The following is a 12,756-nucleotide window of genomic DNA, read 5'->3' on the forward strand; positions in this document are numbered from 1 at the left end:
TTGAACATTTACATTTTTGAATGCAAGCACCATTTTCTTTCTTGCAGTTTTCACCGTGCAAAATAAAGTAAAATCACAAAAAAAGAAAATTTGAGTGTTTTAAAAAGTGTTTACTGATCAATAATTTATGATTATTTTCCGTGCCCTTCCCTCCTTCCCACCCAGATTATTATCACTCTCAGACCCATTAAAATATCTCTTCCATTCTGCAGCTTGTCCTTCTGGTTTAGCATCTCAATCAATGACAATGTGCTGGCAGTAGTCAAGGATTCAAACTATTAGTTATTAGACCAGTAAACATTAAGCCTTGTTGTGATTTGTTCAAGAAAGGGTCTGTGTCATGGAGCCAACATAATGCATCGATAAATAGTCATCTTCAAGTCATTCAATTTTGTTCTACTTGGAGAGAGGTTTATCAAAAAAGAAAAATATATTTATCTCTGAAATGGTAACACCTACTCCATGTGTATATATTAAATTTAGTTTGTTCTTTATTCATCTACCCTTTCTATAGAGTGACATATTAAAACATATGTACATCATACAAATCATATTAAAAACACAAGACTTTTTGACAATAATTAGTACAGCAATTAGATTTTTTTCTTTCGGTGATGTATTTCCTATAGGGAACTCTGTTAAAACTATTTATGTTGTTTTGAGCTAGAATACTTCCTGGCCATGTAGAAAATGTACACAAATGAATTTTCCTTATATTCCATTAGAAAATACTCAGAAAATAGTTTGTAGTAATAAAATATATTCAGGAAAAGTAATAATCGAGTGAAAATTTATAATGTATCATAAACCAAAAAATAGTCCATAATAATACATATTGCATCTATTTAACTCTAGTGCAGCTATCATTGATAAAATATGTATGGTGTTATTTATTTGAATTGTACATTAAGATTATATCATATTTTTTAAATTATTTCTAGATAGGTCTTTGGATAACTTGTACATTGTAGGAGGTTGATGTCCATGCCACCTCATGTCACAGGAGGGTTTGGATAATTGCAAATGAGCATAATAACAAATAACACTATCCATCAAGTGTGGTATTATTGTTTGTCAGCTAAAAATGGCATTTTTCCAAATATTATTTTTTTCTGTGTCTTTTTTATTTGCAATACCCTTACATGTTAACAATCTTCATTCCAAGCTGGCTTGGGGGTTATTTAACATTTTAAGAGGTACATTCTGAAAATGGCATGCCTTTATTATTTTTGTCCACCATGGGTAGGTGGACAATTATTTCCAGATGGCCAAGTAGCATTCAAAATTCTGATTGACTTTTCCATAGTAATTAATTAATGGCACAAATTAACATAAAAATTGGAATAGAAAAAAAGAATAACATTATACGAGGCAGGGAAGGATTCCTGTCAACCAAAAAAAATTTGCAGGAATTAACTGTACGGAAGGATATAACCTGAATAATCAATGCAGTTCCCATTTTGCAATAATGAAATGGGTCAATAGGGTACTCAATAGTCATTGACATGCAGCATGGAAATAGGCTCTGTAGCCCGTTTTGTCCATGCTGAACTACATGCTTGTATTTGCTTGTATTTTGGAAAATAACTGAAACCATTTTGATTTTCGAAATATTGTACTTAGTTCCTGTATTGTTCTATTCATAGAAAGTACATTGATAATATTTTCTGTTCTTAATATTCATAATTGGCAATGTAAAATTGTATGTTACAAATGCTAGTATATTCAAAGTGAACTTAAAACAACGAGCCAAAGTGCAGTGGTAATTACCAAAGGGCAAAAACGAGTTGTGATTTTAAAACCTCATCCAGCTTTTATTCCAACATGGAGTGTCCTCAGTTATACAATATTGCTCAATGGTTATGTAAAAATGATATAGTCCAAAACATGTGGCCAGTGCAGAGGTAACTCAAGAACTCTGATGTGTGCCTTTATGCATCTTAATATCAAGTATTCAGAATATAACATTCACAATTTTAATTCCTCTATAAATTGTTGTGATTAAATTGTGTACAGGATGCTGAGTCCAACAGAATAACTGGAAGTAAATGGAAGTTCCATATTCGTAGATGTGTAACCATTTTGATGTGTATATGGCCCATTCAAGTAATGTAGTTGATGTAATGTAATGAATGTAATTAAGTTTGAGTTTAATGGTGGATAACATTAATGGATAACATGAATTGCATCTTTCTGCATAATGTTATGTACACCCTAATGATTCTTAAATATTCATAATGTCACTCAATATATTCTCTCTGAATGCAGTTATGCTGCAAAAGTTTGATAAGGAATGATGTGACAGACCCACAAGTTTTCTCCCACACCAGTGTGTTATGTATATCTGACTTACAGATGAAACCAGAGTGACCAGTCTGTGTAATTTAGTCCCCCACCCACACAAGCATCAACTTCAGCACGAGAAGCAGACTTATACCAGTTATCTGATTCATCAAATTGCATTCCCTTTTAGCTGATTGTAACTGTTCTGTTAGAACATGAAAACATAGCCAGGCTTTTGTGTTTGGACGGTATGAGTGGATGTCGGATTACAAACCCCCTTATGGCTTATCCCTACATATATGATGTATTTCTGCCAAATTGTGAGTTTAACATAGACCTTTCCCATTATTTTACATTAATTTTAGTGCTTAAAGTAATAGGTGTGTTTCAAAGAATTAATCATGCAGGAGAGAATGTAATCAAAAGAAGCATTTCACCATCAGCCCAAATTTAGGCTGAATTATTATTCTGCCTGAGAGTTTATGGACAAATGTTTGTTCAAACTTACTTAGATGCATTGGCTTTCATAGCTCTGCTGACAGACATGTTGCCAGCTGTACTGCAGCAAAACATTAACATTTAACATTGCTTTGATGCAGTTTTACATTTTGAACGATTGAACGGGCAAGATAAACAAATTGTATGTTTCATTTTTGTAAAGTCAGTAATACTGAATTGTATGGAGTCTTAATCCAGGAAGGAAATGGTACCTTTGCATTTTACAATAAATCTGCGATTTCTTGCTCTTCTTGTAGACATCACCGTTGTGGGAAAAAAAGGATAAAAGATCTGTGTCCCTAAAGTCATGCTTAAAAAGGTGCAATAAAACAATGTGCATTTTCAGTCACAATTGCAGGTTACTGAACCCACTGATTAATATTTTTTTCTCACTTTGGTATTAAATAACAATTAAAAGGTTCTTAGAAATGTAATATATTCTGGGCATAAGAATCTCTGCAAGTCTCCCATCGTTTTGACTTGGTCCATTGATATGATTCGTATCTCTAATCATAAATAAATAATCTGTTTTTTCTTGGTTGGTTTCTCTCTCTCTCTCTCCCATGCCAAGATCAATATCTTTTAACATCTTACTTATTTTATTACTGTTTTTTTTTGGTTTTCTGGGGCTGATTGAAAGTTGCTCAGAGGAAATCTTTGGTTTTGCTTAAGTGTCCGTGACATTTAATCATGACTTTCCTTGCAGTTTAATTCCAGCCAGTCAATCAGTTAATCCACTTCAATTGATTCTGTGCTTTCTGTTATTGGTTTGCACTCGTTGGGCATCCGTTGGTGGCGGCTCAGCTGCGTGGCTTGTGTGAAGCTCCGATCACATTTCTCGCACCTGTGGAGGCAATGAGAAAATTGAGACAGGGAGCTGCATGTAAAGGGTGATGGCCATTTTCTCATCCCGACTAATCGGAACAGACACTTAAAAGTGGCTGCGGATTTTACAAGGCTCCCAGGGTCTAATTGGTGGCTACTGCCCAGCCTTGATGTAAGTGATGGGACAAGGTCTGCTTGATTCAGAACAGAGGAATCTGTCAATTGGCAGAGAGTAAGGTGATTTCTCAAGAGATGCATGTTCTGTTATGGTCCTGATCACTGTCAGTTCAAATAGATAAAGAACAAAAAGAGATTTTCAGGAGCATGCCATCAAAGGAGCAGCCCTGTCGGATGCTCAAGAGCCCGAGGAGAAATTGATGACAGGCTAAATCTCACCTTTCACTAATTCAAAATCAGATGGAGGAGGCTGCAAATGGCAAATCATGTTCAGGGAACTACTTCGAGCTTAACTACAGAAAAGTGTTTCAGATATTTAGGTGTTCTTGGCAATCTGAACATCAGCAAATTCTGCAATGTTCAAGAATGTTTGAAAGTCAGATTTTCATACTACAATAGGATTGTCTGAAAACCAGCAATTACATTTAATTTATAACATACATTTCCAAGGAATTTCTAAATGGCACAGTTTAAAGACACTTTGTAACATTTTATTTGTCGTTTGAATACAAATATTCAATGGATATCCTATTATTATTTTTGCCACAATGTAAAGGCATATAGGGAATAATGAAACTGGTCAGTTTATAATGATATTTTAAAATAAAACACCTGCTCAACGTTGCATAGATTGAACGATCTGTCCTCAAAATAACAGAATATAATTTAACTTTATTGCATACATATATATCATGCACCTGTGTGTCTGCGTGTGCGTATGTGAATGTGTACACATGTATGACTAGTCTTTGATGCATTTACATAATATATAAATGTAAAAATCTTTGACTGCTAAAATATACTCCCAAGAAATTAAATGGTATTTTGCATGAAATTGAATTATCTCCTGTGAGTGTGCAAATTAAATGTGGAATATATAGGTGCAGATATTCAGAGTGGATAAACCAGCATCACTCAATGCCATCCACAGACTATTTAAAGCACTATTTTTTAAATGAATTATTGCAAGGCAAACCGTTTAAAATATCTCTTTATCCCTTAATATTTTGCTTTACCTGCTCTGTCAAATTCTGTTACAATGGTTCTTCCTATGATGAGCATTTGTCGGCACTGGGCATGTACACGCTGGAGTTTAGAAGAATGAGGAGGAACCTCATTGAAACATACAGAATAGTGAAAGGCTTGGATAGAGTGGATGTGGAGAGGATGTTTCCACTAGTGAGAGAGTCTAGGAGTAGAGGTCATAGCCTCAGCACGTTCTTTTAGGAAGGAGATGAGGAGAAATTTCTTTAGTCATAGGGTGGTGAATCTGTGGAATTCTTGCTGCAGATGGCTGTGGAGGCCACGTCAGTGCATATTTTCAAGGCAGAGATAGATAGATTGATAGATGGATAGATTTTTGATTAGTATAGGTGTCAGAGGTTATGGGGAGAAGGCAGGAGAATGGGGTTAGGAGGGAGAGGTAGATCAGCCATGATTGAATGGCGGAGTAGACTTGATGGACAGAATGGCCAAAATCTGCTCCTATTCCTTATGACCTTATGAAATCCTATTATAAATATGGTAGGCCGAATGTGCCTGTTTCTGTAGCAAAAGATATACTGCTGGAAAAACACATCTTGCCAAGCAGCATTTGTGGAGTCCAAAGGATGGTTTATATGTTGTAAATGCAACACAATATTATATAAAGGCTGCTCTGGAAGGTTAGATCCCATGGGATCCAAGGAGAGATAGCTGAATGGATAGTAAATTGGCTGCATGGAAAGAAGCAGGGAGTGATGGTGGAAGGTTGCTTCTCGAACTGGAGGCCTGTGACGAGTGGCATGCCTCAGGATTTGGTGCTGGGCCCGTTACTGTTTGTCATCTACATCAATGATTTGGATGAGAACATACAGGGGAAGATTAGTAAGTTTGCTGATGATGCAAAAGTGATTGGTTTTGCAGATAGTGAAGATGGTCGTGAAAGATTGCAGCAGGATCTGGATCGATTGGCCAGGTGGGTGGAGGAATGGTTGATGGAATTTAATACAGAGAAGTGTGAGGTGTTGCATTTTGGGACCGAACAAGGGCAGGACCTACACAGTAAATGGTAGGCCTCGGGATAGTGTTGTAGAGCAGAGGGATCTAGGAGTACATGGTTCCTTGAAGGCTGAGTTGCAGGAGCCTTCATCAGTCAGAGTATTGAGTATAGAAGTTGGGAGGTCATGTTGCAGTTGTATAAGACGTTGGTGAGACCGCATTTAGAATAATGTGTTCAGTTCTGGGCACCGAACTATAAGAACTATATTGTCAAACTTGAAAGGGTTCAGAAAAGATTGATGAGGATGTTGCCAGGACTGGAGGGTGTGAGCTACAGGGAGAGTTTGAGTTGGCTGGGTCTCTATTCCATGGAGCACAGGAGGATGAGGGGGAATCTTATAGAGGTGTACAAAATCATGAGAGGAATAGATCGGGTAGATGCACAGAGTCTCCTGCCCAGAGTAGGGGATTCGAGAACCAGAGGACACAGGTTCAAAGTGAAGGGGAAAAGATTTAATAGGAATCTAAGGGGTAACTTTTTCACACAAAGGGTGGTGGGTGTATGAAACAAGCTGCCGGAAGAGGTAGTTGAGGCTGGGACTATCCCATCGTTTAAGAAGCAGGTCCATGGATAAGACAGGTTTGGAGGGATGTGGACTATGCACAGGCAAGTGGGACTAGTCTTCTTCTTCTTCTTGCGTATGGTGTGCACAGCCTAAAGTTGTTGGACAACTTGTTCTATTTGATCTTATTTGTTTGTGCACACCAGGTCGATTCCTTTCGTCGAAACAGGGCGGACCACGTGAAGATTGCAATGTCCCATCTCAGTGGGACTAGTGTAGCTGGAACATTGTTGACCATTGTGTGCAAGTTGGGCCGAAGGGCCTGTTTCCATACTGTATCACTATAACTTTCTATTTTAAAATTTGTAAGTAAAATAAGAAAGAGTCAATGGGAGTGCAGGGCTGATTTTGCTCATGAATTAAGAACCACGTCATTGTATTTTATTGTTAGTTTATCATAACAGAAAAGCAAAATAAAACTCAATATCCTGCTTCCCCTCCTCTCTGAAATAAACACATTTTTGCAGTCATATTACTCACGATGTTACCTTTACAGCCAGGTTTCATGATTATGAACTATTGTGGTAAATCTGCTTGGATCATCACTGTCTATAGATTCCTCAAAACTTCAACTAAATACAAAAATCGCAAATTAATTATTTCTTATAGAAAGCTGCACTCACTTCCGTGTACTCTATTCCATACAATAGATACTAGATTCTCACTTGTTATAATATCCCATGATTTCTTGAGGTTGACATGCATTGGGTGTTCACTTAACTGGAGTATTTAGGTGTTCTAGTTTTGTTTTATGGACAGGCTGACAATGTTCTTGCAGGCTTTTCACATGAACTCAAGACCTTTTGTTTGCCGAGAGAGATCCATTTTTGTACGTGATTTTACTGCCCCTTCAACTGATGCTTAACTCTGCCAGGGATCAGTGTGAGATGGTGCAGATGGAGGAATCTGTATAATCAGATAAGTGGCATGTACTTTGTATTCACTGAGCCTGCACAGCACTATGGCTGATAGGTTGAGGAAAGCTCGATGTTAAATCGCTTCATGTTACATCTTTGTGCACATGAACTGTGTGTGTATATTACGACTTACAAAAGGAAAGTGTTTTATCGAGTAAAATCTTCGATCAACAAAATTCTGTGCTCTGATTGTCTTTTCAAATTCTGAGGAAACCCAGCATTTTCGTATTAGATCAGACCCATTTAAACAATCTCCTGTACAAAAAGTGCAACTTGTTGCAAAATATGACTGTTACAATCCATAAGTTGTGAAACGCACAAAAAATTCTGCTCATGTCACGGAACTGCTCCATATACAAAAGGGATGCCATCGAGGTAATGTCGGAGAAAACTCATAGAAAGATAGAGTGGCAGAAGCTTTCAGTGGAATTGATAATTCTGATTTGTTCTAATGACAACAAATTCAGAAAATTATTTGCACAATTTATTCCAAATAAACAAACAAAAAATCAAACAGCTAGAAAGGCCTTCTCACACTTACAGTCCATCAGAATGTACCTCAGACTAATAGGGTAGAAACCTGTTGCTGGCCTGAAGGAAGAGACATTAGAGAGCTATAAATCAGTTTGCCTTATCTCACTGTTGTTTAAGAGGCACTGTCAGACTAATTGGGAAGACAAAAGACTCAACGGCTTCATGAAAACAAGAAGACATTTGTTGAAGCTTGTATGGGAAGCAATGTTGGATAATAAACTTGGCAGAAACATTTGGTCCATTTTCTACTGCCCTTATCTCCTGAAAATAATTTTCCAACCAGAGGTACAATAGTAGGCTGCACATTGCACTTAAGAATGAGTAGAATTGTTGAATTATAGAACAGTGGAGAAAGCTACCTGGCCCCTTGAGTCTGTATTAATTGAATTATCCATCTAGTCCTATTACTTTCCTTACACCACATAGGACTTAGTAATTTTGCTTCCAAATATTTTAGCATTTTTTTCTTAAAACCTATTACAGATCAGTTACCAATAATAACTTGTCTTTTGTTGTTTAATCTCAAAAGATGCTTGTGTGCATTAACATTTAGCCATAGAATTCCCTGTCCCAACAAAAAGACCTCCCTTTTCTTTATTCTCCTGGAATATTGAATCTTAGTATCCCTGATATCATCTCAATAAAGAACCAAGAAACTGCAGATACTGGTTTATGCAAAAGGACACAGAGTGCTGGAGTAAATGAAGGAGGTCAGACAACATCCCTGGAGAACATTGTTAGGCTATGTTTCAGGTTCAGACTGTCCTAACCCAAAACATCACCTATCCATGTTCTCTAGAGATGTTATCTGACCTGCTGAGTTACTCCAGCACTTTGTGTCCCTTTTATCATCTTAATAAACCTTCTTTGTACATTTCCATAACTTTTTAAACAGATGAACTGGAAGTCAACTCCCTCATTCAATAAGATCACAGCTGGTTTGACTATAACTTCAACTTCTCTCCTAGTATAACTTATCTCCTAGTATGGTCATATTAATCCACAGAGAGTCTATTAACCTCCGCCTTCATTGAGCAAATGGACTATAAGGTGGGAAGATGTAAATCTGTGAAAATATGACATTTCAGAATATCACTTCCTTTTGAGGAAAAGAATTCCACAGATCCATGAGTTCCAGTGAATGAGAAAAAAACATCTCACCTCATTGCCATCTTAAAAGGGCAATTGTTTAGTGTTAAGAAAAAGTTTCCTCTCAATACCTACCTTGTCAAGTGCCCTCATATATCCTTTCTCATTCTCCTAAATATAGACAGATAAAAGCCTAAACTGTCCAAATTATTTTCATATATCACCCTGCTCATTCAATTTAGGCGTAGCAAAAACTTTTTCTGAAGTGTTTACAACATATTTACATTCTTTTAAAAATAAGGAGACCATTACTATTAACAGTTCCCCTGATGGGGACTCACCAATAGCTTATATAACTGAAGCCAAACCACCCTAATTTTACATTACATTCTCCAGAAAGCAACAATAACATTCCGTTTGCTTCCCTAATTATATGCTAATCATCCATTCTAGTTTTTTACATATATCAGAAGTTCTAAATCCCTCTTCAACTCAGAGCTCTGCATTCTTTCACCATTTACATAATATGTTTATTTTTTCCTGCTAACTTGGACAATTTCACACTTTCCCACCTTATTCTACATTTGTCAGATCTTTGCTCACTCACTAAACCTATCTATATCCCTTTGTGAGCTCCTTATATCCACTTCTCAACATATTTCTTCTACCTATAATTGTGGCATCAACAAATTTAGCAATCAAACTGTGGCGCTTTCATGCGTTATTATGTTGTAAAACATTGAGGCATCAGCATGTACAGTACCTGTAGCCACTTGCAAAACTTTGCCAACAAGGATAATCCTATTTATGCATACTGCTTGTTTCCTCAAGCAGGAGACAGCTATTCTTGTATCCACACCCATTTAATACCTCCTCTACTGTGAGCTTCTGTTTTCCACAATAAACTTGTATGAAGTTGAATAGGGACACATATCAATATTGTGTGTACTTGATCTTCATCTTACTGTGTTTTACGAAGCTGCCAAGTGCATGGTGCTAACTTTGAATGGCTGCAATTGGGAGATTACTCTTGAGCACTGGTACTCATCTCAGACAGAAAAGTAAATGAACAGGAAAGTGAAAAGAACATTGAAAATGAATCACGAGTAAACGACAAAAATGTGGTAAAATATATTGGGAGGTTGTACAATTTGAACTGCTTTCCAATTCTCTTCAGTTTTGCTCGTGAAAAGATCATCTTCCATGAACGAGCTCATATTTTCCATGAATCTAAATTTGATATGGAAGTTATATTACCTTTGGACAAAAGTCTAAAGTATCCAACATCAAACTAATTGCACATTATACTAATTACCATACTTTTGTTTCCAATGATTCAAACAAAGAAAACTTGTATGAGGCATATAAAAGAAAGCTCATTTTATAATCTCCATTTTAATAGATTGCCCAAAGTTAATGATATGTGCATTGTTGGTATAATGCAAGGGAGGTCAATATACCTAGGTACTGTTAGGCTATCAATTCTAATCAATCACAATCAAGTATTCAACTAACCCAGAGATTTAAATAATTAAACATTCCATGCTTAAGCTTTTAAGCTTCCAAATAGAGTGGCAAATGAGCAGTTGGCAAATGTATTATAGGAATAATGAATAATGGGCTGAGTTGTGTTTGATCTGGACGTTTCTGTACTCATGTCTCTTATCATCCAAAATTGCAAATGAGCTCCAAACTGATGGCCCTCTGACACTTGGCTGTTAAAGGATTTTTAACTTGTTTTTAAATACCTTCAACGAATAGAAGCATTTAAACAATTTCAATGGATTAAATAATTTTAAATATTTTTAATACATGGGGCGGCAGAGTGGTGCAGTGGAAGGGCTGCTGCCTTACAGCACCAGAGACCCAGGTTCAATCCAGACTACGGGTGATATCTGTGTGGAGTTTGTACGTTCTCCTTGTGACCACACAGGCTTTCTCCGATTGTTCTGGTTTCCTCCCACATTCCAAAGATGTGCAAGTTTGTAGGTTAATTGGCTTCTGAAAAATATTTCTAATGTGTAGGATGCAAAAGTGGTATAACATAGAACTAGTCTACGGGTGATCAATAGGTGGCAAGTACTCGGTGGGGAGAAAGGTCTGTTTTCACTCTCTATTGCTAAACTATAAAAACCAATACATGTATTACTTCAAAAAATAACAGTTAAGTTATAAAATTAAAAGCATTTAGTTTATGGATATAATCTTTTTTTAAATACCACTTATTTGCACTTACCTTTTTAATCAAATTTCAATGAACGCAATTGACATGAATGGGTTACACTAAACTGCCAGCCGTAGCTAATGTAATGGTGAGGTGTGGGTGCAAAGTGCATTCAGTTTCACAGTTCTGCATGTTTGTGCTCTGAGATGAACTAACCCAAGCACATCAGCTCAGTTGCTGTTCTCTACTCTATAGAATTAGCTCCACATCTCACCAGTCGGTTCCCGTATGCTAAACTATTAACATAGAAACAAAGAAAATAGGTGCAGGAGTAGGCCAGCACTGCCATTCAATATGAAAATGGCTGATCAAAGAAAATCAGTACCCCATTCTTGCTTTCTCCCCATATTCCGTAAACATCTCTTTGATCATGGGGAGAATGTCACAACTATGCCTCGTCACAAATAAAGAGCATAAATATAATCTACCCAACGACTGTCTGCTCTCAATCATCACACAATGATGGATGGTGCCAATGAGGGTATCTAGGACTACCTATTCACCAATGGCCCGCACATCCATGCTCAGATGGGATGTAGCCAGGACTACTCACCTGTAGACTTCATTACAATCTTGGTCCAAATATGGACTAAACAGATGACTTCTAAGGGATGGTGACTGTCCGTGGTTAACGGGAGAAGGCAGGAGAATTGGGATAAGAGGGAGAGATAGATCAGCTATGATTGAATGGTGGAGTAGACTTGATGGGCCGAATGGCCTAATACTGCTCCAATCACATGATCTTAAGACAGCTCTTAATGCCAAGGCAACATAGGGACCTGGTGAAATTTAGATCAATGAAAATCAAGGGTAAACTTTCCATTGCTGGACTTACATTTAACAGAAAGGAAGGTGCTTGGAAATATATTGCTGCTCCTTCATTGTCATTGGATTTAAATCCTGGAATTCTCTACTGAAGAGTATTGGTAAAATTCAGTGACATTGAAACATAGAAAATAGGTGCAGGAGGAGGCCATTTGGCCCTTCGAGCCAACACCGCCATTCATTGTGATCATGGCTGATTGTCCCCTATCAATAACCCGTGCCTGCCTTCTCCCCATATTCCTTGATTCCACTAGCCACTAGAGTTCTATCTAACTCTCTCTTAAATCCATCCAGTGACTTGGCCTCCACTACCCTCTGTGGCAGGGAATTCCACAAATTCACAACTCTCTGGGTGAAAAGGTTTTCTTCTCACCTCAGTCGTAAATGGCTTCCCCTTTATTCTGAGACTGTGGCCCCTGGTTCTGATCTCGCCCAACACTGGGAACATTTTTCCTGCATCTAGTCCAGTCCTTTTATAATTATATATTTTTCTATAAGATCCCCCCCATCCTTCTAAACTCCAGTTTGGAGTTTGGGCGAGATCTTACATTACCCTTAAAATGATAATCTGTCTCCTCATTTATCAACCTGTTAAAATGAATGATGTTTTGTGACATATTTTGTCTTTTAAGTCCTCCAGAGCTTGCCAAAGTTATTAATACATTTTCCTATCAGCCCAGTTCATATGAAATTTGGTTTGCTGCAATTAACATGAAGTTTTATTCTTCTTCTGAAAATATAATGTCATGTAGATACTTGTGAAATATTTTCCTTTTCTTTT

The 12,756-nt window shown here is 37.2% G+C and overlaps 1 protein-coding gene across 2 annotated transcripts in view; it reads right to left on the minus strand.

Moving 5' to 3' along the window:
• Positions 1-553: 553 nt before the first annotated feature.
• prdm6 (PR domain containing 6) overlaps positions 554-12,756 on the minus strand; it is a 220,442-nt gene continuing 208,239 nt past the window's right edge. For both annotated transcript variants that reach the window (XM_055633124.1, XM_055633125.1), the window contains one exon: positions 554-3,625. In XM_055633124.1, the coding sequence (XP_055489099.1) occupies positions 3,511-3,625 (115 nt within the window). In that variant the 3' untranslated portion in view covers positions 554-3,510. The remainder of the gene's footprint in view (positions 3,626-12,756) is intronic.

This window comes from Leucoraja erinacea, chromosome 3, assembly GCF_028641065.1.
Source record: "Leucoraja erinacea ecotype New England chromosome 3, Leri_hhj_1, whole genome shotgun sequence".
Lineage (NCBI taxonomy): Eukaryota > Metazoa > Chordata > Chondrichthyes > Rajiformes > Rajidae > Leucoraja > Leucoraja erinaceus.